At 38.4% G+C, this 26,966-nt stretch overlaps 1 protein-coding gene across 5 annotated transcripts; it reads left to right on the forward strand.

Annotated features, from left to right (window-relative positions):
* Zfp1 (ZFP1 zinc finger protein) lies at positions 1 to 26,756 on the forward strand. Of its 5 annotated transcripts, XM_063247683.1 has the most exons (6): positions 28 to 203; positions 8,055 to 8,118; positions 9,261 to 9,359; positions 9,850 to 9,917; positions 20,968 to 21,094; positions 22,805 to 26,756. In XM_063247683.1, the coding sequence occupies exons 4-6, from the start codon at positions 9,915 to 9,917 to the stop codon at positions 23,878 to 23,880; spliced, it is 1,206 nt and encodes a 401-aa protein (XP_063103753.1). In that variant the 5' UTR covers positions 28 to 203; positions 8,055 to 8,118; positions 9,261 to 9,359; positions 9,850 to 9,914; the 3' UTR covers positions 23,881 to 26,756. The 5 variants fall into 5 exon arrangements, with proteins under 5 accessions (XP_005004657.1, XP_063103754.1, XP_063103753.1 ...); XM_063247684.1 differs by lacking the exon at positions 9,850 to 9,917 and having other exon boundaries at positions 23 to 203; XM_063247682.1 differs by lacking the exon at positions 9,261 to 9,359.
* Positions 26,757 to 26,966: the final 210 nt, after the last annotated feature.

Consider the following 26,966-nt stretch of genomic DNA (forward strand, 5'->3'; position numbering starts at 1 on the left):
TAGCACCCTCTCAGAGGACCCTGGGAACGCCTAGCAGCCCTCATATCTGCGCATGTGCAGTGATGCGAGCGCGCCAGCGGCCGCCCTTCCCCCCACATGCAGCCGTGAGTGGGTGACAGGGACCCCTTCTCTGCTCATCTTCGCCGCCCCGCGCCGTGACCTGGCCTGGCACGGCGTCACGAGTGGAGCTTGTGCCCTTGAAGGTAAGAGAGAGGATTGCCAGTCAGCTCTGTGTGGCCTGGCGCTCGCGGGCAAGAGATGAGGGATGGGTTCGTGCCCGAGCGAGCTGGGAGCTCAAACTTCAGAGACTCGCGGGCTGTGGTGACCCTTAGGGCGACGTCCGGGGCTGCCTGGCGCTCTGTTCCGTTCGGGCCCGTCCGGACTTTTCGGCCAGACGTGCGGAGGCGGGGTCGGCGCGGGCTAGGGCGGCTGCGAAGCCTCTGCTTCCTCTCTTTGTCAGGAGACGCGCCTGCGACAGGCTCAGGCTCTAGGGCCGCGCGGGAACGAGTCGGGAAACCTCACGGGCACGCGCCTCACCGCCGGGCCGCTGAGGGGTGGGGCTTGGGCGGGGCCTGCACCTGGCCACGCCCCGGACTCTCCAGCTGCGCTGTCTTGGTGGACAGTCTCTTGGTGTCCCGAGAGTGAGAGTTATGGTCAGTACACAATCCTCACATCTACCCCGTGCCTTCCGGTATGGTGATCACAGTAGCAACAGGATTCAGAAAAGGGAAGTGATTTAGCGTAGGTTACACAGCCAGCTAGTGCTTGAGCGCAAATATTTTCGTTGTGGTTTGATTTGCTGCTTAGTAATTCTTGGTAATGCCATGCACACGTTTTTATATTATATTTTTTATAATTGTTCACTCAGTTCACTTCTCTTTCCTTTTATGGCACCCCAAATCTTTACTACTTTGCCGTTATACAAGTTTTCCCATCATTGGGCACAGTGGCACTTGCCTATAATCCCAGTTACTTAGAAGGCTGAGCCAGGAGGATCACAAGTTGGAGGCCAGTCTGACAGTTTAGTGAGATCCTATCTTAGTAAAATCAAAAGGGCGGGGGAATGTGGCACAGTGGTGTAAAGCTCATCTCTTGTGCAAAGTCTGCGATCCAGTCCCAATAAGGAGGGGAAGAAAGATTTTTTTCCCATGGTACTTTGGAATCAATTTTTTTCAACTGTTGATAGATGTATTTTGATCCTACTAATGGTTGCATTAAGTTAGGGATAATGGATACCTTTGGGACCTTGAGTCTTCTGGAAGACAGAATAAGAAAGGTGTGAGTTCCCAGTTATGTTTTTGGTCTTTAACTGGAAGCAGATATCCACAGGATGTGCATCTTGGAATAGCCCTATTTTTCCACCTGCTTCCTTTAAAGCCTGTAGCACAGAGTCCCTGGCAGTGAAGACCTCAGGCCATATAAGCATTCCTTCTTCTTTTACTTGAGCCAGCCAGACCTAGTGTGCTCTTTCTTAGATGCCAAAGCCTCAGTGAAATCTCACAGATGGATTTGCTTTATTGTGATTTCTGTCTGGAACTGAGGAAAAGAACCTCAGACTGATTAGTAGCATGCTAGTCTTCACCTTTTGTCCCACTTCTCTTTTACTTTATTACCCTCAGCAAAATTTTAGGTATGTATTTTGTTGGTACTGGGGTATGAACCCAGGGCCTTTACATTGAGCTACATTCCATGTCTGGTTATTATTATTTTTTATTTTGAGTTAGAATCTCACTAAGTTGCTAAATTGCTCAGATAGGGCTTGATGCGCTCTTGCTGCCTCAGTCTCTATTTTTCTTTCTTTTTTAAAAAGGTATTCTTCTGTAAGACTATATAGTGATGGAGGGTAGAGATAGAATGGTAGATGAAGGTAAAGATAAAGAGAAAGGATTCAGTACTTCAGGAGGCTGAGGCAGGAAGATCATGTATTCAAGCCCAGCCTGGGTAACATATATTATATATGTTATATATTATATATATATATATATATATATATATATATATATATATTTATATCTTTTTTAAACATTTTTTTTAAAAAATTAAAAGGACTGAATCCAGGGCTTCCAGCTTGCCAGACAAGTGTTCTACTACTGAGCTAAATCCTTAGTCCCTACATATATATATATATAATCTTAAAGCTTGTTTTAATCCCTTCCCAATTCCTCCATCTCCCCTTGATTTCTTTTTTTTTTTATTTTATTTAAGGAGAAAAGAAAAAAAAAGCAGAGAAAGGGTACAAGTTATACAGATTTACAGAAAAAAATAAACAGTAGGAAATCACTAGTTAATGGATTACATATTGTCATCTTAGAAATAATTGTTCAAGTCACAAAATTAAAGCTTGTAAAGTGGACATTCCAACAATGATACTGCAAACAGTTCTGTTCAATGATCCAATAAAACTCTGTGATATCATTTTCTATCTTATACACTTAAATATACATGCAGTTATATAGTTTAGAGCACTTTCTTTTCCTCTCTTTTGTACAATGACTATTACACATTTTGGGTTTCATTGCTCCCACGGTTCTTATTACTTTTTTGGAAGAGAGTAAAACCAAATGTGACATAACAGAAGAGAATCGGTCAAGTCAAAAGGGTGGACATAATAGATAATGTAAAAACGTAATACAAGGTGATCAACAATGGTTACCATAATGCCTCCCGCTATCTCTAATAGAATTGCCTATATCATTAGTTATAATACAATTGAACAAAACAGTAAAGAATAAAACTGACAAAACCAAAACATTGGAGACATTGTAGGTCTTCAAAAGTAGATAAAAGTCAACGAGAATGGGCGTTATAATGAATCTCATTATCTTCACAGCTGATGCCTAAACTTTCGAACCTGATACTATCCAGCAAAACAGAATAGGGGAACATCAGTCAAAAACAAGATGGTGAGAGTAATACAGGGCTTTAAATCGAGATAATGGAAAGTCAAAGTGGGTTACTATAATATATCCTGCTATTTTTTTTCCTTTAATTAAAAGGATAAAAATAAAAAAGTAAATAATGGAGTGGAGATTGAGATAAAGGAGGGCATAACAGCGAAACAGCGCAGATCAAAACATAACCATTTAAGCAGAATAGTGTTTCACCACCAGATAATCCTGACCTAAATGTAGTTACCATATTGTCTCTTTCCTTGAAATCCTTGAGTACAACTTCGTATACTGTAGCATTAAGTATATCAAAACAATGTGAAACCATTTAAGAGAATGACAGCATTACAGAGTATTTAGAATCGACTAACAGAAAATGAACAATGGTTTCTGTATAATCTCCTTGGCTTTAAAAGGTTTTTGCTTATACTATCATACATAATAAAATCCAATAAGATACAACCTGTTTAGACCATTGGAGACAGAAGAACAAAAGCTAGATGAGACTTCAAAACAAGATGATACTAAATCAGTATTACCTATTAAGATGTCATTTTCTCCAAAATAGCTGTTCCTATCATCCAACCTTCTCTGCCTCATTTCTGTTGAGCTCTTTTTCTGTCAGTAGCTGTCAGTTTGTCTTCTTCACTTTGTTCTCTGCTCCATTTGTTGTGGCCTCCCCGCCACTATTTCTGGATTCTTTGTATTTTTCTTTTTTTAGAATATCCTGCAATACTCTCTGTAGAGTTGAATTGGTGGTTGCAAATTCCCCTAGTTCCTCTTTATCCTGGAAGCACCTTGTTTTTCCATCAATTTCCAGGGACAGTTGTGCAGGATATCTCAATCTTGGCTGGAGATTATTATCTTTCAAAGCTTGAATTATTTCCCCCCACGCTCTTCATGATTTGATGGTTTGTGCAGAGAAATCTGCTGTAATTCTGATGCGTGTTCCCTTGTAAGTGGTCTGTTTCTTGTCTCTGACAGCTTTTAATATTCTGTTCTTGTATTGAATTTCTGGAATTTTTATTATTATATGCCTGGGTGTTGCTCTGTTTGGATTGTAGGTAGCTGGGGTCCTGTATGCCTCATACATCTGAGTATCTTTACCTTTTGCTAAATTAGGAAAATTCTCCTGGATTATTTCTGTGAGTAGCTTTTGTAGTTCACTTGTTTGTGTCCCTACTTCTTCTTTTATGTTCTTAATCCTTAAGTTATGGATCCTCTTATCTTCTTGTCTTTGTATTATTGCTGTTTGTTTCTTTGTTATTTTTAAGAAGTTTTTCATTTCATTCTCCCATATTACAAATCTGCCCTCCAGTTCAGATAGTCTGTCCTTAGTTTCTTTCAAGCTGTTATGCCAGTTTTCGATAGACTTCTTAGAGTTTCTTGTTAGTCCCTTTGAACCTGCTTCACGTATTCTATGCTTTCTGTTTTCTCCATCAATTCTCCCCTCTTTTTCTGTTCTTCCATTCCACCATCTGTTTTTTCTTGGGTGGTGCTTAGCATTTTTCTAACTATTCTGCATACTTCTAGCTTCTAGGTCATTCTACTTCTAGGTCATTGATAACTTCATTCCTGAACTGGTCTATGAGCCTCTCTATATGGCGCTTTATGTCTATTGGTGCGGTGTCCGCTATTGCCTGTTTCTCAGAATTGGGGGCCGAGGAGTCTTTCTTGTTGCTGCCTCTTCCCATATTCTCTGTTCCTTATATATGCAAGCTTATATAGGAGACCCAGCTTCTCTCCCTGTCAGCCACAGCCTGATCAAATTGCACCAGTTAGGTGTTCCCGTCCACCGCAGCGCACCAGGGAGTTACGGACCAGGCAGCCTACGCGGGGCCCGCCCTTCCCGGCCACCGTCAGGCTCTGGGATCTGGGTTGGGTCAGCCTACCAGGTCCGTCAGCAGCGTCACGTAGGCTAGGCACTTTTCACCAATCCCGCCCGAGAGGGGGATGTGTGGCTGGAGTCGCCACCACGCCCTGCTCCCGCAGGACTGCCCGGGCCCAGAAAGTCCTCCGCTGGAGTCAAACTGTGGTAGAGTGTCAGTTTCTCTCACTCACCTCACCACAAGTCAGTGCACGCCTCCCTGCCCGTCCTGTTTTCGACTCCGTTCGCAGATTGCCGTTCTCAGAGCTTCCGCGTGTCTCTCTCCTTGCCGAGCCGCTGTAGAGGTAGCCAGCCGCCGCGTGGTGGGAAACCCAAATTGCAGCTTCCAATGGCGCGGGCTCCAGCCTCCACACTGAGGCTTTTCTGTTCCTGTTTTAGCACCAGGACTGCATTCCAAGTTGGTTTCTCTCAGCCCAGTTCGTTCCTGAGTCAGCAGAGCATATCTCCACCTGCTTATGTCTCCTTACTCTGCACCCTTCCTGACTTCTGAACCAAGCCTTTCAGAGAGCCTCCGTAGTATCTGTTATCTGTCCGCCATGTTCTCCTGAAAGTCGATTTCTTGATCCTATTTAATTTGTAAAAGATCTTATCTCCCTATTTCTATTATCTGTCTTTCACTTTGCTCTTTATTTATACTTTGGTTTTCTCATATAAGAAACCTTTCAATATTTGAGCTTCTATATCTGATTTATTCCACTCAACATTATGATCTCAAAGCGCATCTGTTTTCCTACAATGACCCAGATTTATCCTTTTTTTCAAAATTTATTCTTCTTTGGGGCTGGGGATTTAGCTCAGCGGCATAAGTACCTGCCTTGCAAGCGTGCAGTCATGAGTTTGAACCCTGGTACTGATAAAAAAAATTTACTTTTTTTTATAGTAAAGTAGTACTCCTTTGTATATAATGCCACATTTTCTTGATGTGTTTATCTGTTGGTGAACATATATGTCACTTCCAGGATTTAACTATTATGAATTGTGCTGCATCAAATACGGCTATGCATATATCACTGTAATATGACATCGCTGTTTCTGGAAGACACCTAGAAAGGGAATAGCTGGGTCAAATAGTTTCAATTTTTAGTTTTTTGAGGAAACATCATATTGATTTCCATAGTGGTTATACTAATTTACATTCCCACCAACAGTATAGAAGGAATCCTTTTCCCCCCCTTGAAGCCTTGCTATCATTTGTTATTTGATTTCTTGATGGTAGTCATTCTTTCTGGAGTAAGATGGAATCTCAGTGTTGTTTGCATTTCTTTAGTGGCCAGAAATGTTGAGCGTTTGTTCAGATTAAGATAAGGTCCTTCTTTACCCATTTCTTTAGTGTTTTTATCATGATTGGGTATTTGATTTTTGTTAAAAGCTTTTTCTGCATCTGTCAAAATGATCATATGGGGGCTGGGGGCTTAGCTTAGCGGCATAAGCACCTGCCTTGAAAGCAGGCAGTCGTGAGTTCGATCCCCGGTACCGATGAAAAAGACAAAAAAAAAAAAAAAGATCATATGATTCTTTTTTTGGTCTTTGACTCTTTTTATGTGGTGTATACATTTATTAACTTGCATATATTGAAACATCCTTACATCCATGGCAAGAACCCTACTTGCTCTTAATATATAATCTTTTGATGTTTTTTTGCATTGTGTTTGCTGGTATCTTGTAGAGGTATTTTGCTTTTGTGTTCATTAAAGAGATTGGGCTTTAGTTTTTTTCTTTTGGTTGGGTCCTTTTCTGGATTTTGAATCAAGATTAATTCTAGCTGCCAGGAATGAGTTTGAGTTTGGAAATTATCTTTCCCTTTTAAAATACATTAGAGTTGGAGGAGTATTGGTGTTATATCCTCCTTAAAGTTCTTGTAGAACTCGGTGGTTAAATCCATTGGGTTCTAGGCTTTTTTTATTTGGTAGATTTCTTTATTGTTGCCACAGTTTTATTGCTTGTTACTACATTTGTTCAGAGATTTTTTTGTCTTCTTGGTTCAGTTTTGATAATTCATATGTCTAGGAATCTATTTCTTCAAGATTCTCCAATTTGGTGAGTAATTTCTCATAATAGTTACTAATGATCTGGATTTCAGCAGATTTCTCTCATGACTCATCAAGTGTTTGTGAAATTTCTATGGCTTCTGTTGTAATTAATTTCTAGATTTCTAGTTTCAGTGCACTATGATCTGGTAGTATGCACAGGATGATTTTGATTCTTTTTATTTCTGCAGATTTTATGGACTAGTATGTGGTCTATTTTGGAGACAGTGCATGTGCTGCTGAGAAGATTGTGTGTTCTAGGTCGTAGGGTAGAATACTCTGTGGATACCAGGCTCCTCAAAGTTTTAGTAGTTTCCCTTCTGGCTTCATTTTTTACCCCTTAGCTATATAAAAGTATATTGCTTAGTTTTCAAATATGTTGGTTTTTTTTTTCTCCAGAGCTCATTCTTTTGTTGATTAAGAGTTTAATTTTGATTTGGTTAAAAATATACCCAATTTTAAATTTCAGTTCTTTTAAATGTGTCATATCTGTGGCCAAGAAAATTCCCTCTCTGAGTGAATGTTTTATATTTATTTAAGTAAAAATTGCTATTGGTGATGGGATTGTTTATAAAAGTTAATTGAGCCAAGGTGGCTCACCTTTACTGCCTTTTTATCTACTTGTTCTGTCAGTTACTGAGAGAAAAATATTGAAATATCAAACTGTAATGTGTACTTAGCTATTTTTCCTTCCAGTTTTATCAATTTTTGCCTGCTCTTGATGTTTTGTCATGTGCATATATATTATAGTGTTATATCCTCTTGATGATTTGACATATTTATTATTATGTGATATTGTTTTACTTTGTATATACTGAAATTTTCTTTAACTCTGTTGAGTCTATTAATGAAGCTATTGAAGGCATTTTTTCATTTGTTAATGTTTCTCTTAGCATTTTTATTTGATTTTTTCTTCTTTTTTTATCTTAAATTTCCTGTTTTTTCATTCATGTTGTCTATCTTTTCAATTAAAGTACATGAATCTTAGCTGTTTTAAAACTTCCTTGTGTGATAATTTCAGTAGTTGAGGGTTCTGTTGATTCTGAGTTGCCTTAGTTTTTGCCTTTTTGGATGTCTTATGCTGTTTTATGGAAAGTATATATTACCAGTTGTAATCTTTTTTGTTCTTTCTAAAGGAATAATGTCAGGAGTTGGATAGATAGTATGTAGGGACTTCTAAACAAGATATTCTAGGGTTGTAAGGCAGGTCAGATTTTAATAACAATGCTTTCTTTTTTTTCTTTTTTCTAGTCCAGTTCTGCCTTCATAGTTCTCTGCCTTTAGCCAAAAACTGCAGAAAATGAACAAATCCCAGGTGAGTTGTCTGTTTATTCCCCACTTTATTTTTAGTGCATTTGTGGAAGTTTAAATGGATATAGAAAATCAAGCAGAAAAGTAAAAAAATGAGTTAAATTGAAGAAAAACATAGTAAGAATAGGTGATCAATATCAGCAGCCAAAAAGCAAACTGTCTTAGTTGGTTTTTTGTTTCTGACCCAACACCCAGAGTTAAGGAGGAAAAGTTCATTTCAGTTTAGGATTTGTAGAGGTTTCAGCCCATAGTTAGCTGACTCCAAAGCGGGTGGCAGAGCTGAAGAGAAACAGTCCAAGGCAAAGCAGGCAGGAAGCTACAAAGTAGCAAGCAGCCAGCCTGTCTTTCCTTTTTATACCAGCCTTTTGGGTGGTGCCACCCAGAACTATGTTAATTTTAATCAGTGGGCTAATTTAGGACTACACACCCTTTATCCCAGTATCACACACCCAAGATCCAACCAGCTCCAAAAAACCCCACCTGTGAATTCATGAGGCTTTGGAGGAACATCTAGATAAAAGCCATAACACAAACTAATTTTCTTTGTTGATTCTAAACGTTAATGTGGAGACCTTAGGTCTCTACATTAGGTCTGAATTATTTTTATAGACTTTCATACAGGTAATGTTTTTGAATAGCACCTCCAGAAACAATCAAAATTAAAGTTTATCATTTTGTCTAACATTGTTTCATACTGCATTCTTGAAATAGGGTATTGTATTTGGTTTTTCCAGTCAGATTAGCATGGTGCCAGAGAACTCATTAAATATGTGGATGTGTATTTAAATTTCCCACAGCCGCCATTGTCATTACCTTTTAAAAAAATAGCTTTCCAGATTTATTTATAAAGATTTACAGAAGTATAAAAATACAAGATAGTATGTGAATCAGACTATTCTAAGTCTTTTTTTCCTATTTTGTTTTTAATTAATATACTTCACTTTTTAGAGCAGTTTTGAGTTTACAGAAAAGTTGAGTGGAAAATGCTGATAGTTCCCATATACCCCCTCATAGTTCCTCCCTATCATTCCTCTTTGTCCTGTTATTAACACCTTGCATTAATGTACTACATTTATTATAGTTGATAAACTTTAGTTCAAACCTATAATTTAAGCCTCACATTGTTGCATATGCTTATAATCTCAGCACTCTGGGAGGTTGAGTCAAGTGGATTGCAAATTCAAGCCCAGCCTGAGCAGTTTTGGGAGACCTTGTCTCTAAATAAAACATGGGCTTAATAACCAGGTCAGTGTGAAGTCCCTGCCTTCAATCCTCCGTACTATAGTAAATTAATAGTCCATATTTTTAGAGTTTATTCTTTGTGTTGTATATTCTATGGGTTTTAGTGAGTGTATAATGTGTATCCACCATTATAGTATCACACAGAACAGCTTTAAAGCCTCCACATTCCCCCATGATGCATCTGTTTATCCCTATTCTTCCTGAGCCACTGGCACCTGCAGATCTTGTTATTGTCTTACCTCCTTAGTTTAGCCTTTTCCAGAATATCAAAATAGTTGGATTAATAAAGTAAGTAGGCTTTTTGAATTGGTTTCCTTTGCTTAAAAATGCACATTTAAGATTCCTCTGTATCTTCCTAGCTTGATAGTACATTTCTCTTTACTGCCAAATAGAATTCTAAATATTGTATTGTGTGGCTAAAACACAGTATATGTGTTCATTCACTTATTGAAGGAGATCATGGTTGCTTACAAATTTTGGCAATTATGTGCAGGTTTTTGGGTGAACATGTTTACATCTCATTTGGGCAAATACCAGGGACCATGATTGCTGGATCATATGGTAAGAATATAATTACTTTTGTTAGAAATTGCCAAACTATCTTCCAAGTGGTTGTACCATTGTGTATTCCAACCAATAATGAATGATCTTGCCTGTTCTTATGCGTCCTTACCACTGTTTGGAGTTGTCATTGCTCTGGATTTAGCCGTTGTTAACAGATGTGTAGTCATATCCTGTTTTACTTTACAATTCTCTAATAAAATATAATGTTGAGCATCTTTTCATATGTTTATTTGCCACCTGTTTATCTTCTTTGATGAAATGTCCACTCAAATTTTTTTATTTAAAAAAAAAAAGAAAAATCAAGAAACAAATGAACAAAAAACAATAAAAACAACAGCAGCAAAGAAAAATGTAGGCTTTTAAAACAAGATGATAGGAATTTAACAATGGTTGTTATATTGCATATTGTTGTCTTCAAAATAGTTGTTCAGGTTACCAGTTACAGGGATAAAACAAAACAGTAAAACAGAACAAAACACTGGATTTCAAAATAAGACAGAAGGAAATCCCCCACAGTTGCTATAATGCATGTTGTTATCCTCCAAATAGACGCTCAGACTACCAGCTTTTGGCCTGCAAAGTCAATTGAACAATACACGCATTCTGTTATTATTATTATTATTTTTACTTCAGTTGTTATCATCTCAGCCAAATTTCCTCTTACTCTGCCCATTGCTTACTGGGAAGGATGGGGATTGCTCTTTTTGTCTTCCAGTCAGCACCCTGGCTGGCTCATGGGAAGGTATGGTTTGGTTTCTTGATTCTCTTCTCCATTCAGATCTTTTGTGTATTTTTAAATCAGATTGTTTCATATTTTGAGTTTTAAGAGTTATTTTAGATTTGGTCCTTTATCAGCTATGTGTTCTTCAAAGATTTCCTCCCAGTCTGTGGTTTGTCTTTTATTCTCTTCTGTTTTTCATTGCCTTATATTTTTTGAAATGTTTGCATATCAAAGCATAGTTTCCTTGTCCTTTTTTCTTTTTTAATTGTATAACATAGAACATCTTCATAGCAATGTATAAAATATATATAACAGTGTGTATATATTTACACACCCACACACATTAAAGAAGAGTAAAGTGGGTGTCAGACACACTCACGTTAAGAAGTAGAACATTAGCTGGGCACAGTGGCACATGCCTGTAATTTCAGGTACTTGGGAGCCTGAAGCAGAGCAATAAGAAATTTGAGGCCTGCATGGGAAACTTTGTGAGATTATGTATTTAAAAAAAAAATACTAATGTCTTTGTTTTTCTTGACTTTACCATTTATACATGTATCCCTAATCATTATAAACCCAGTTTTGAAAAAAAAATGAGTCAATATTACCTTAATGTGTATAATCTTTGATTGGTTTTTTGGTAGGTATATAATGTCTAAATTATATCCGTTTATGCACCTGTTATAGATAATACCTAGATCGCACCCCCCGCCCCATGCTTCATACACTCACAGGTGGACTTGTGGGAGGTGATTGGGTCATGGGGATGTGAAACTAATTGTGTTTAGGAGTTTATAGTTAAATGTGATGTTGGGAAATGAAGTCTGGTTGAAGGAAGTGGATCATGGGGAATGTGGCATGGCAGGATCTCTTTTGTGTGTGTGTGTGTGTGTGTGTGTGTGTGTGTGTGTGTTTGAGACAGGGTCTTGCTGTGCAGTTTAGGCCGGCCTTGAGTTCACTTGGTAGCCTAGACTGGTCTCAAATTTGCAACTATCCTCTTTCCTCAGCCTACTGAGTGCTGGGATTACAGGCATGTGCCACCACGCCTGTCCCCTCTTTCCTCTTTGATGGCTCTTGTCTATTTGCATCCCATATTATGGATTGTTTCTCTCCCATGCCCTTCTGCTGTATTGCCCTGCTTTTGAGCTAGCTGACTATGGGCTGAAATCGCTAGAAACTGAGCCAAAACAAACCTTTCCTCCTTTTAAGTTGTGTTAGGTATTATGTTCCAATGACAAGAAAGTTACACAGCACCCATGTGCTCTTTATTAAGGCTTAAGAGATTTTTACATCATTTTTTTGAATTGTATTAGCTATTAACTTAAGAGGAGAAAGTATATGTTATGGGTTGTGTTTGGAGAGACCCCCAAACCTCGTGCAGTCATGGACAGGGCTGAATCTAGTGTTTGTGATTGGTTTGTTGTCTAGTGCCAGGATTGGTGACGTGAGTGCTGCACCCACCCAGGGGTGGAGCTGACATACAGTGTAAGGGTGGGAAGAAGGTATGTCTTTCCTCTTTTACTTTGTTTGTTCTTGCTGTTTGTAGTGGCCATGAATGTGATGCCATCTGGTCTTGGAGCCAGCTGAGTATGAACTGAAACCCCCAAAAGTAAGAAATAGACCTTCCCTTGCTTCACTTTGTTTCAATAATGGGAGAAAAGTAACTAAGACAGTATACATTTCTAGTAATAGTATAAAATGATAGAACTTTACTGCAGGCAACATTTTCTAAGCAGATGAGTTTAGTGATTTTGCTACTACTGAACAAAATCTCAGGAGAAAACGAGCCAAGTAACAGGGCATCGTCTAGTTTCAGCTTTCCTGAGAATGTCTAAAAGTCTTTATTTGGAGAAGTCATTGGCAGGATCATGAGACGCATAACGATAAGGCTAAACCACAATTGGTCCTCTGGCAGGGTCGAAGTATGAGAAGTATTGAATATCTGATAGGAATATCATTGGAAGGAGTGGGGTGTTCTGCCTTTTCTGCTCTTGACTCACTGTTCAATTCCCAACTCTCAAGAGCAGATTAAAGTAGGATACTTCTGTGATGTGAATGTCCTCATCTGATGCAAGCCAGCCTGGGTAGGAGAGAAACACATGTCATCAGCACATGTTCAAGACCAATCAAACCAAATATGGATAAGAATCTGGGCTAAGCTAACTGAAGCCATCTACCCTCAGGTTAATAAGTTAATGGCACAGTGGCAAAAGATATCTTGTTAATGACAGCCCTCAAAATGCATGCTTTTGAATTTACTGTTTCAGTCTATACTAGAGACAGTTTGCTGTTATTAGAGAATCCCTGCCATTTTGCATAATTTTGAGACTCTTCCTAGCAATTTCCTTTAGCTCTCTTGTGTTGATCTTTTGTTTGCCCCTTCATGTGCCTTATCATTTTTTGATTACTATTATTTTATTGGAGTACATTCTGTAGTAGCTTCTTGAGAAAAAGGATGTGTGAGAGGTATCTTTTTAAAACTTTGCATTCCTGAAAATGTCGTGTTTTCTGATTATTGATTGAATACTACTTGTAAATAAATGTAGGTTTGTCCTTTCCTTGCTTTAGTGCTGTCAGTTTCGACTTAATGCAATTTGCTGCTGTGTTACTAATTGTATATATGCAGTATGATCAAAAGATACGGTGAAAGCCTAAGTTGTTTTAAAATTTATTACAGTAAAAGATGTATTTCCATTAATCTCCCTCAAAATACTCCATTTTGCTTTGAATATACTTATCCCATCATTCTTGACTCTTTCTGAGAAAGTTCTGAAAGACCTCTTTCATGAATGTCTTTATTTGCACTGTTACAGCTGCTTTGATGTCCTGAATTGATTAAAAAATGTTTACTTTTCATGGTCGTTTTGACTTGGGGAAGGTCAGAAGTCTCTTGATGCCAGATGCAGTGAATAAGTTAGATGAGGACATACCATTATATTTTTATAAGCCTGCCTTTTCGTTGGATGATACTCAGTATCAGCATTCACTGTGGTTTTTCTTTTTTTATCACACCTTGTAAAGACATTAAAAAAGACTTCCAGAACTGCTTCAGAAAGTGGCAAGAATGATGGAATGTGTGTTTGAAGTAAGGGGAAATATTTTGAGGGGGATTAATGGTAATGTGTCTTTTACTGTCATAAGTTTTTAAGATTTTAAATATTTAGTGTATATTTCAATCTCACCTGATATGCTTATTGGTTACATGCACATTTATGATTATTCTAAATTCTGGCTGATTTATCCTTTTATCATTTTATAATGGCTATCTCTGGTCATACTCCTTGTCTAATGTAAATAAAACTAAATGCTTTTTTAATGATCAGTTTTGTCTTGGTTTTTTGAAATAGGGTCTTATTGTGCAGTTCAGGCTATCTTGAATTCATTTTGTAGCCCAAGCTGGCCTCAGACTCACAGCAATCTTCCTGCCTTAGCTTCCTGAGTGCTGGAATTACAGGCATGTACCACTACACCCAGCTCTGATCAGTATTCTTACCTTTTCCTATTCCTCTTACATCATTACATTAATAATATACTTCCTGGGGCTAAGGATTTAGCTCAGCAGCATAAGTGCCTACCTGGCAAGCGTGAGGTCATGAATTCCATCTCCAGTAGCAAACAGAACAAATCAAAACAAAAACCAAAAATATATTTCCTCTAAATAGTATGTAGTTAGGTTGTAGTTTTTTTTTTCCTGACCTGTCTTACTTTCTTCAACACTGGGACATAATACCTCACACTAACACATTAAAGGAGGAAAGGTTAATTTTGCTTCACAGTTTTGTAAGTTTCAGTCTATAGTCAGCTGGCTCCAAAACAGGGCAGCATAAGAGGAGTGACAAGTGCATTGCATGGCAAATAGGAAGCAGAGAGAGATAAAGATGAGGTGGCGATAGAGTGATACCTCGGCTCATGAATGCTTTTGTTTGCAAACAATTTAGTATGCAGACAGAAGCATTTGGCAAAATTTTGATTTTGTTTGCAAACTTTGTGTCAGGTGACAAACATGACCATGGCCATCTTTCCTATACAAACACAGCACAGACAGCTTTTCCAAAATTATAGGACAGATTAAGTTTGTGAACCAAGATACCACTGAATACCATGACTGCGGTGACGCTCCTCCTTCAACCAGGCTTCTCCCATCATCACATTTAATCTACCCATGATCCACACTACCATATCCAGTGACCTTCTAAAAGCTCCGCCTATGAATCCATGAGGTTTTGGGGGGATGTCTAGATAAAAACCATAACATTGATCATCTGTCTTTTAATCCATTAATTATTTTGTTTATGATTAATTTCATTATAGGCACAGTTGAATTCAAACTTGTCATCTAGCTGCCTTTTGTAACTTAAATCTATATTAGGATTTTGTCTTTTTTCTAAAAAGAGGGTCTTTGGGGGCTGGGGATTTAGCTCAGTGGCATAAGTGCCTGCCTTGCAAGCAGGCAGTCCTGAGTTCGATCCCTGATACCGATAAAAAAAGAAAAAAAAAAATAAAAAGAGGGTCTTACTGTATTGCCTGGGCTGGCTTTGAACTCCTAGGGTCCAGAAATCCTGCCTCAGCCTCTTGAGAGTTGGGAGTACAGGTGTACATCTCTGTACCTGGCTGCTGTTTATTATTTTTCTTTAGTGGTTACTCAGATATTACAGTTTATATACTTTACAAACCACTTCTACATTCTTTTTTTTTTTTTTTTTTTTATCGGTACCAGGGATCGAACTCACGACTGCCTGCTTACAAAGCAGGCACTTATGATAACCGCTGAGCTAAATCCCCAGCTCCCACTTCTATATTCTTTTACACATTACAGGTCATTAGAAGTCTTTGTGTGTCAACTCTGCTCTTTGGGTTATCCTTGCATCTGCTGCTTTTAGCATTTTCATCTTGTTTTTGTCTTTCCATTGATTTTTGCATTTTCCCATGTATTTGACATGTCCTATGATATATAGCTCTCTCTAGAAAATGTTTTGTTCTGCCAGATAAACAATTGGCAAACCATCGTGATCCACTGAGCCACATATGACTGTGAAGGAAGGCCTCTTTCAGTTAGGTCACAGTCCTCTCAGGGCATAGTCCTTACTCACTGGCACCTCAGTTATTTGCTGGTATGTCTGTTCTTGTTTGGTCTAAACTGCAGCATCTCCCCAGCACTATATAATCTCCGAAATCTTGACTCAGCTCCTAGTCTTTCAGTTGCTACTGTCTCCTACTTTTCCTGGAAGTTTGCCCTCAACAGCCCATACTAGATACCAGCCAAAGATCTGTGGTAAACTTTTATGTGGAATTTTGAGTCCCTTCTCTGTAGTGTCCTTAGGCCCTTTACCCTGTATTTTAGTCTTAATAGAATACCTGAGATTTCATAAGAAAACTGATCTATTCAGTTTTGGAGGATGAGTTTGCTCAAAGTGTTGGCAAGTTTAGTGTCTGATGAAGGCCCAGTCTCTGCTTCTGGAAGAGTAGTCTAAATCTGGCTGTTCTGGTGTACTCAAGGAGGCTGAGGTAGGCAAACCTCAAATTTAGCCCATCCTGGGGAACCTAACAGTCTAGGGAAATTTGCATCAAAAAATTTTTTTTAAAGCGTTGAGGATGTAGCTCAGTATGAAGGCTCTGGGTTCAGTGCTCAATTCATATGTGTGTGTGTGTGTGTGTGTGTGTGTGTGTGTGTGTGTGTGTATGGGGATTTAAATCCTATTCCCTTTTGTGGCACGGGGAGGGGGAAAAAGGAGATAAGCTCACTCTGTCAAGCCTTTTGATAGGAGTACCTAATCCTGCTAGGCATGATGGCACATACCTGTAATCCTATCACTCAAGAGGCAGAAGCAGAAGGATCATGAGTTTGAGTCCGGCCTGGACTATGTAGTAAGCTCAAGGTCAGTTTGGCTCACAAGGCCATAAGTAAATAGATAGATAGATAGATAGATAGATAGATAAGAGCACCTAATCCTGTTTTTTCTTTTTTGAGGAGGGGAGCCCTCATGACCCAATTGCATGTCAGAGTTTATATATACTATTGCTGTTACATTAGTGATTGAGTTTCAACATAAATTATTTTTTCTAACAGTGCTAGGGATTGAACCTCCCAGGCTCTTGTGCATGCTAGGCAAGTATTCTACTGCTGAGCTGTATCCCTAGCACTCAAGATGAATCTGTGTGTGTGTGTGTGTGTGTGTGTGTGTGTGTGTGTGTGTGTGAGAGAGAGACAGAGGGAGAGAGAGAGACAGCGAGAGCAAGCAGGTTGGCCTTGAACATTTTTTTTTTTGAAGGTAGTAAAATACAACAGAACAAGACAGAATAAAGCCAACTGAGACTGTGTAGTGAAATTGGTACAGAAATTCACAGTAGGTTACCAGAATAACAGTAATAGGTATCACACTATATCTTGTTATCTTCACAATAGTTGTTCTTTCAATCACGTATATCAAAATAAAATGAAATACAGAACATTATAGAACTTATCAAAACAGAGTATTCAATAGAGCAGTACTGTTAATCAGAATAAAACAAAACAGTAATAAAAATATTTGCCTTCAAAAAGATGGTAGAAGGAAATCCCCCTTATTTGCTATGGTCAACCTCCCAAGAGATGCTCAAATCTTTGGTTCCCATTTGCTAACAGGGGGTAGGGGAAGGGGGGTAGGAGAAGTGGGATGTTTGACTCTCAGCCCATGCATCAGTAGGCTTACTGTTGCTTAGCAGGGAGGCAGGCTGGTTGCTTGGTTTCCCAGCGTCCTAAGATCAAACATGGCACGGATCTCAGGAGATGCTGGTGGTTCTCTCCCTGGAGGGGCCGCAGTCTGCCACACCACAGCCGCTTACCAGGGAGGGGAGCTGCTTGCTTGGTTTCCCGGGGTCCTAAGATCCAACATGGGGTGGATATCAGGAGACGCTGGTGCTTCTTCCCCAGGGGTGGCCACAGCCTGCCAGACCACAGCCATTTACCAGGGAGGCAAGCTGCTTGCTTGTTTTCCCAGGGTCCTAAGTTCCAACGTGGCGTGGATCTCAGGAGACCTGGTGGTTCTCCCCCTGGAGGGGCCGCAGCCGGCCTTGAGCTTGAAATCCTACCTCAGCCTCTTAAGTGCTAAGATAAACATAAATTTCTATGTGGGACAAAAATATTCAGGCTATAGCACATTGCGCCCAAATCTTAGTTGCTTTTTTCCATATAGCGATACTCATTTCTGCTTGTGCTCTATTTTCCATGTCAAGATTTCTTTTGGTCTTTTTTGAGACGGGGTCTCCCTATGCCATTCAGGCTGGCCTTGAGCTCACTTGGTAGCCCAGGCTGGTCTCAAACTCGCAACGATCCTCCCACCTCAGCCTCCTGAGTGCTGGGATTACAGGCGTGAGCCTGGCTCCATGTCATGATTTTGAAAATTGCCTTTAAAGAATATTTTTGCACCCTCCATGATTATAGCATCACTGTGAGTGTGGGTTCTGTTGATATAATACCCCTCTCAGTGGTTCCAGCCCTGCAGTGGTTGCTGTGCATTGTCTGCATGTGGTGGTTTGATGTATTTTGTCCTTGTTATTGGGACACAATATCCGACACAAGTGAAAGAAAGAAAGGTTTATTTTGATTCTCAGTTTGTAGAGATTTCAGCTTATGGTCAGCTGTAAGCCCTATAATCTTATCTCCTTTGAAAAGCCTTGCGTGTGATCACATGAAGCTTTAGGGAAACATACAGATATAAACCATAACACCATTCCAGTTTTTAAGAGTATTTTTGTGTGTATCAATAGAATTTTGTAAAGTTTTGAGGTCAAATAATGCAGTTTTTGGAATTTTGTTGAACTTTTATTTTCAGGCTTTAATGTCAAACTTAACTCTTATAAAAACATGTTTAAAAAAAACACCTCTGAAAGCCTTAGTTTTTTAGTAAACATTCATATTCCCATCCCCCATACCCAGGGCCTTTGCACTATGCTACATCCTCCACCCCCTCCTAGCTTTTTTTTTTTTTGAAACAGGGCCGTACTGGACTTACTCTTGGCGTCCTCCTGCCACAGCCTCCCAGAGTGCAGAGTTCATGGGTGTATGCTACCACACTTGGCTGTGACTACTGATTTTCTTGATCCACTTTCCCTGTCTGCCAGAAATGTCTTTTAAATGTTTTTTGTATTTTTTGTGCTCATTTGAATGTATATCTTAAAGTTTAATCAGGATTTATTTTCCTCCAGAACATACTTCTTGCCTGCCACATTCCCAAGTTGTTGGCACCCAAGTATTAGTTACAGCTTATTATATAATATACTTCACTGGTTTATTTAATATTTTTGTATCCAACTGATTCTTGCTAGGTTTAATTTTCTTTTGGAGTATGCTTTTATCTCTAGTAATAATATACCTGACATTGTGTACCAGTCATCATTCTAGAGCAAGAGTTGTCAAACTCTGGCCCATTGTCCAAATGGCCTGCTGCCTTGTTTTTGTATAATTCACAGGGGAAGATTGATTTTTAGTTTTAAATGGGAAACAAGATCAAGAATCTTTGTATGCTTTAAAAATTATATGAAATTCAAATATCAGTGTCTATAAATGAAGCTTTGTTGGGATACACTTGTGCCATTTATTTACAAGTTATTCATGTCTGCTTTCATGGTAGGGTGGCAGAGTGATTAGTTCTAGCAGAGACTACACACAGCCTGCAAACTAATATACTGACTTTCAGGTCCTTTATAGACAGTTTGCCAACTTTAAATATTTTCAGCATTTCAGAGATGTTTCATTACTTTCTGACTTCCATTTTTTTTTTTTTTTTTAATTTTGAAGGTAGTAAAAATACACCAGAACAAGACAGAACAAAGCCAGTTGAGACAATGCAGTGAAATTGGTACAGAACTTTACAATAGGATACTGGGATAGTAGTATTAGGTACTATAGTATATCTTGTTATCTTCACAATAGTTGTCCAGTCAATTAGGTATAGTGAAATCAAACCAAAACAGAACATTATAAAACCAATTAATAGAGAGTACTGAATAGAGTGAAACAAACATAACAGAACAGTGAAAATAACCTTTTCCTTCAAATGGAAGATAGAAAGAAATCCCCCATATTTGCTATATTGCATATGGTCATCCTCCCAAGATATACCGAGACATGTATCCCCAGTTGCAACGGGGTGTGTATGTGTGTGTGTGTATGTGTGTGTGTGTGTGTCTGTGTGTGTGTGTGTGTGTCTGTGTCTGTGTTTGAGTCTCAGTCCACTCTGGTAGACTCATAGGAGCTGCTGGTTCTTCTTCTGGCCTGCACCAGGGGCGCTTATCAAGAGGGCAGATGAATACGCTGCCTAAGTTCCATCATGACTGGATCTTGGGTGCTCTGGTTCTCCTCCTGGCTAGCACCAGGGGTGCTTACCAAGAGGGCAAACAAATAACTTGCCTAAGTTCCACCGTGGCCAGATCTCGGGAAGCACTGGTTTTCCTCCTGGCCCATACCAGGGGCACTTACCAAGAGGGCGGGTGAATAAGCTGCCTGAATCCCACCATGGCTGGTTCCTGGATTCCATTTTTTAATAAGCTCTTTTATTACTATGCTTTTGAAGGTAATACTTCTACCTCTGGGATTTTAGTTTTATTGTGATGTACCTAAGTATGGATTTTTAAAAAAATTCTATTTGAGATTAGTGGTGTTTCTTGAAACTATGGCCTGATGTGAGCTATTTTGGAAATTTCTCAGCCATTACCTGTTTAAATATTGTTTTCATGCATTTACCTCTGTATTAGGGCTTTTAACTGGTTCCTTGTGTCTTTTAGGCTCTTTGATGTATTTACCTTCAATTGTTATTTCTGTATTTGGATTTTTTTTTACTGACATGTTTTCCAGTTAGCTGATCATCTTTTCTACTGTTTCTGTGGCTTGGAAGGGCTAAAGAGAGCCTCACTTGTGTGCAATAATTTGTTTTATAATGGAAAATATATCTTCTGGCTTGAAATATTCTAAACTTATTGAATATTTTTGCTATCACAGAAATTACTTAGGTGAGCTTCATCATTGCACTACAATAATAACATCAAATGCTGAATATTTATGTAGTTGTATACCTGTACATGCCTAGGGAGCACAGTGTTTTATTTATTTTAGATACTGATCAAAGTGAAAGTACCAGAGATGGGAATCTGAATGAATGTCTTAACTTTTTAAAAGTATTTGGAGATACACCAAAACAAAGCAAACAAAATGAAAAATTGGTATTATAAGTAAATATTCATGGTGAGTGACTTACAGTGTATATACAGAATGTATTTAAGCTCTCTTATATTCTTTATACATCACCAAAAGCTGATTATTTCAGAATGATCAAGCATGTACCATTTCAGGTGTCAGTTTCTTTCACGGATGTGACTGTGGACTTCACCCAGGAAGAGTGGGAGCAGCTGGACCCTACTCAGAGGATTTTATACATGGATGTGATGCTGGAAAATTATAGCAACTTACTTTCAGTGGGTAAGAACAGCTTTTGGGGTTACTTCACTGTTTGCTTAGTATCAGATGTCCTTTCTTGGTTACCAAAAATTATGAGCTTCTGTATTATTAAACAATGTTGGCCTCCATCTTGAAGTGTTGGTGCCACGTACAGCTTCTGAAGATCTACCTTCCTGATTTTCAAGGTCCCTGAATTCCAAGCAGTTAGGAGTTACCAAAAGGAATCATGAGTGGTAGACTTACAATTGTCAATTCAGAAATTCTGAGGGAAGATATGAAAGAAGGAAAATGGCATCGGAACCAGTGAAAGTAACGCAGTGATTCTGAGCAGTCAGTACATTTGAATACTTTTCATGAAGCCTATTTTTCAAGTCCTAAAAGATTTAGAGGTGGCTGAGGGCAAGTGATATGTACCTCTTATCTTAGCTACACCTCCAAATATTCAGCTTTCCTTGCTTGATTTTTCCATTTGAAGATGCTCACCTAACATCTTAAACCTTGGTGTTGTTATTAGTTGCTGTTAATTATGTATTCTCACTTTGCCAGAATGCTAACTTTCATATTGCAGCTTTTGGGACATTGGTGTAGTGACCTTGAGGAAGATGCAGTTTTTTGGTACTGCAGTAGAATCACTATCCCAAGTGAAATGGCAGCAGAATCATAAAAATTGGGAATAACAAGTAATATGTAAGATGAAAGTAAATGCTGGGTAATTTGATCCTTAAGATCTCTTCAGATAAAAGCAGGGACATAATAAAGGAGGAAAAACAGAATATGATGAGGAGTTGGGCTCAGTGGTGTACACCTGTAACCCTGTCTGCTCCAGATCTTGAAGCAGAAGAATCATGGGTTTGAAGCCAACCTCTGGGAACTCAGCAAGATCTTGTCTTAAAATAAAATTTAGAAAGAGTCAGAGAACGTAGTTCAGTGTCCCTTGGGTTCAATCTCCTATAAAGCAAAATTTTAAAAAGATTAATGTATTTTTTATGTGTATGTGTATAAATAAATAAAAACAGTCACTAACAACTGCAATAGAAAAAAACCACTAAACCTAGCATCAGTGAGTGCTTTTATTGTAAGGTTTAAATTTATTTTACATTTCTGATGCAATATTTGTTTCTGGATCTTGCCATCCATTTACAAATGAGAATTTAAATTGTTCCTGCAGACCTATGAGGAATACTGATTAAGAAGTTGCTTTGTTTTGTATGAGAGAAGCAGGTAGACTAATGCTGTAATCTAGAGTCAAAAGTGTCAGTTACTAACCTGCTCTGCCTAGCTCAGTTGTGGCAAACCTAGGTTCTAAAAGGTTTGCTATCACTGGCCTGGGTGTTTCCACTTAATGTCTTTGCCTCCTTTCTTGTTCTCTGAGTAGCAGCTCAGTGTGTTTTAAGACACTGAATCTCCTTCATCCCTGGAATTGTTACCTTCTTATCTCATTTGTGTTCTTTTTTTTTTTTTTTTTTTTTTCACTTTTTTCTCTCCACTTTCAGGTCATTTTGTTATCTGGCTACTTGTGTCAGTTTGTATTTTTTGCCACAAGTTTGCATTTTTGTCTTTTTCTTTCAAAGTTCAAAAAATTGGAAATTTTCCTCCTGATATTTTTTAATACTGAGTGACTTGCTTCAAAACTGAAGAGTTAGTTTAAGTATAGACTATTTGTGGAGGCTTTCCATTGTCTCGTTTTAGAAAAAGGATTAACAACATGCATCTCATACGTTTCTATCCTAGAAGTGTGGAAGGCTGATGACCAAATGGAAAGGGAGCATGAAAATCCAGATGAGCAGGCAAGGCAGTTTATGATCCTTAAGAACCAAACTGCACTTGAGGAAGGAGGTAATCTCTTTGGAAGAACATTTACGCTGAACACAAACTTTGTTTCTTTAAGACAAATGCCCTATAAATATGATTTGTATGAAAAAACTCTGAAATATAATTCAGACTTACTTAACAAAAGCTATGCAAGAAAGAAAGGTGATGAATATACTGGATTTGGAAAACCACTCCTGTATCTGAAGCAAGAGCAGAATACTTCTGGAGCAGTTTACTCTGAATATAATAAAAGTGGGAAAGCCCTTGTCCATAAAGAAGTCATTTTTAAACATCAGAAAATAAAGAACTTGGTTCAACCTTTTATTTGTAATTACTGTGACAAGGCCTTCCCCTTTAAGTCGCTCCTCATTAGTCATAAGAGAATACACACTGGAGAAAAACCCTACGAGTGTAATGTATGTAAGAAAACTTTCTCCCATAAGGCAAACCTCATCAAACATCAGAGAATTCACACTGGGGAAAAACCCTTTGAATGTCCTGAGTGTGGAAAAGCTTTCACCCACCAGTCAAACCTTATTGTACACCAGAGAGCACATATGGAGAAGAAACCCTATGAGTGCAGTGACTGTGGAAAGACATTTGCTCAGAAGTTTGAACTCACTACACACCAGAGAATTCATACTGGAGAGCGACCCTATGAATGTAATGTATGTGCAAAAACCTTCTTTAAGAAGTCAAACCTCATTATACATCAGAAAATTCACACAGGGGAGAAACGCTATGAGTGTAGTGAATGTGGGAAATCTTTTATCCAGAACTCACAACTCATCATACATATGAGAACTCACACAGGAGAGAAACCCTATGAATGTACTGAATGCGGCAAAACTTTCAGCCAGAGGTCAACACTTAGATTACATTTGAGAATCCATACTGGAGAGAAACCGTATGAGTGTACTGAATGTGGCAAGGCCTTCAGCAGGAAGTCCCGACTCAGTGTCCATCAGAGAGTTCATATGGGGGATAGACCTTGAGACTGCTATGAGGTGGTGTTGTAAAAACTCAGAATCTCTCCAGTGAAGGAAAAATAAGCATTGAAATTCATGCCAAGATAGAATCTCTCTCAAGTCAGAAATGTGTGTTAAAAAATAGCATTGCATATAGAACATTTTACTGGAAGATAGGTATGATATACAGCTGAAGTATACACCTTGGAATATATTCAGTTGTAAATAGACATACCCAGCTATATTACAGTGAGCTTTGTTTGGTTTTTGTAGCACTAGGGATTGAACCTGATCTCTTGCCGATGTTGGGCAAGTGCTCTTCCATTGAGCCACAACACCAGCGCACAATGAGCTTTTTAAAATCTTGAAAGAACTGAATATTCTGGGCAACAGCATAAAGCCTATATTGACAATACCCTATGGAATTTATGTATGAAAGTATGCCACAAAGCACAAATTCTGTTTTTAATCTGCATATGTGAATTTAACAGTTATTGGGAGTTTGAAATTCTTGTCTTTGGTGCTAATTAGGATATCAAACAAGATTTTTTCATACTATGGTAAACATCATGTTTGTTTCAGTACCTTTCCAACCCAGTATGGGTTCCAAATGAAATATGTTGCATTTTAAAGTAGTATGGTGCTGATTTTTTCTCTTACTGCTTGCTGACATACATAAATTAATGTGGCCATTGTCACTGAGCCTCTTTGCTAAAGAAAAGACAGTATTGTTGGAATCTTGAATTGATTCTTGGTTGAAGATTTTCTAGAAATATTTATATAAATATAGAAGTGTTAGATAGCTAAGAGATCAGTGAAGAGAAGCAGATGTGACTGTATTACTCAGTGTGTACTACAGAATAAAAATAGGCCATGCACAGAGAATATCAACCATTATGCTCTTATTTTCCCATGGGATATTGACATACAAATGCATATGTATTTCCAAAAGATTGTGTAGCTCAGAAGTCACTTGTATTTTTGTGTTTCCCTGGTTCTCTTAATACTTCATGAATTGTCTTACAAAAAGTCATATGATGCTATGTACCTTGAAAATTCTAGTTACATTTCAAAGACCTTGGAGGAAAAATTTATTTTAAGAAAAGTATAAAGAATTCTCTGTTTTGCTTTTTAAAGTTTCTATGTGTATAACCCATTTTAGAGATGAATTTTTCTAGTAGTTTGTTTAAAGAAAGGATCTTTATTTCCTTGAATCTCATTTTCATCAATCTAAAACTATCCTTTTGTGATCTGACTTAGCATAAATTGATTACGTTTCTTTTTAGAGTTCACACTTTGTAAGTTAGACTTTTCAGTGGTTTCTCCATATGCTGTGATAATTGACATTATAGTTACGTTTTTTGCATAATCGTAGTTTGCCATTTTAGCTTTATTTCAAGTGCACAAGTTCAACCTCTCCCTCTTAATCATACATCATGCAGTGGAATTATAAATGGAAAGCAGAACTGGTTTTTATCATTTTTGAAGATCTCTGAGGTATTGTGACTCAATATGATTGTGAATGACTTTCTGGAAAACTATACCAGGACATCCATAGCCCAGCAAATCCTACCTTTCTAAGTTAGAATATTACCTACTAATGACAAGGAAACAAGGGGAAAGAGTTACTTTCAGCACTGCTGTTAGAAATGTAAATTGTAACAGCCTTCTTGGAAAACATTGTTAGTCTGTCTTTTAACATTGAAAATATATATACTCTTTAGCCCAGGAATATTAACTCCTGGGAATGTTTTAAATCTTTTTTTTTTTTTTTTTTTTTTTTTTTTTTTTTTTTAGCGGCACTGGGGATCAAACTCATGACCTTGTGCTTACTAGACAGGTGCTTATGCCACTGAGCTAAATCCCCAGCCCCTAACTCCTGGGAATGTATTTCTAAGAAAAACATAAAGTGCCAGGACTTGAGATTTTTTGATTATCTATGTATTTTTTTGGCAAGGACCAAAAAAGGCAAAAAAAAAAGACCATCAGTAAGGAATGGTTTTCCATAGAAAGGAACGTGTAGGCACAAGCTCTTCCAGGTCTAATGAAAGAGAGCGAATATACCGATTTTTACAAAATAAAGCTCAAGAACCTTTGTGTGTGTGTTTGATTTTATGGGCCCAGAGAATAAAATTCCTCCCATTGTACCCTTTGAAACTAACTTCTCAGCTGCTCAAGTGAAGGTTCCAGCAGGAAGCTGAACTAACAGAATCCTTGTGAAAGAAAAGATGAGGAAATGGTCAAGGGAACAAAGGATGGTGAGGCATCCAGAGACAAGCAGCATCAAGAACCTGTTGTTTCTCTGGGAACAGAGGGAGGAAGCAGTGTTTCAGGAACCCCCAGCGAGCCAAAATCTTGGAAGGGGATTTGCTGAGTGATGGTGAAGCTCTTGAGAAGCACAGCTTGTGTGGGAGAAACACCTGCAACAGGGAGGCAGGAGAGATGAAAAACCTCAACTTTCTGCTGCTACCAGTCTCCTGCAGGCGCTTCTGTTGGTTGGACCCCACCATAAGTGGAGACAATGTAATGCTCCTGGGATAAAAGGACAACAAGGATGTGGAGTAGATCTGGAGGGCATGCAGCAGTGAGCGGATCATCACAGTTTCTCAACCTTGTGTTCAGCTGTAACGAGGGTTTCCCTAACAGTCATCTGCAGCATGCCTGCTATTGCTCTTGTATTCCTTATACATTTAGGGTTGGGTGGTTCCACAAAACCCAATTTCAAAATATAATTTTGGTATCTTGCACAGATAGTACTGTAAGCCATGAAACTTGATGAAATTACCTAGAAAACTGTACAGTAAAACCTTGGTTTGTGAGGACAGTTTGTTCCAGAAACATGCTTACAATCCAAAGCACCTGTATGTCAAAGCAAATTTCCTCATAAAATTATTGGAAACTCAGATGATTTGATCTACACTGCAAATTCATTTATATAAAACTGATTACAATACTATAATATAATACAAAATATAAAGAATAATAAATTAACTTGCACTTTCCTTTGGCTGATGTGAGGGAGATGAGAGGAGTGTTATCATGTAGGATAACCTCTATTATCGGCTCAGTGGAATCTTTTTTTTGTGTGTGTGTGTGTGCAACTTTAATAAGGA

The sequence above is a fragment of the Cavia porcellus genome, unplaced genomic scaffold (genome assembly GCF_034190915.1).
Source record: "Cavia porcellus strain 051 isolate PalLab524CR breed Dunkin Hartley unplaced genomic scaffold, mCavPor4.1 scaffold_4, whole genome shotgun sequence".
Classification (NCBI taxonomy): domain Eukaryota; kingdom Metazoa; phylum Chordata; class Mammalia; order Rodentia; family Caviidae; genus Cavia; species Cavia porcellus.

Excerpts from the sequence above, each read along its gene's own strand:
- Zfp1 (XM_005004600.4), top strand. Across the intron at positions 21,095-22,804 it reads TAGCAACTTACTTTCAGTGG|AAGTGTGGAAGGCTGATGAC; the intron begins GTAAGAACAGCT and ends TTTCTATCCTAG.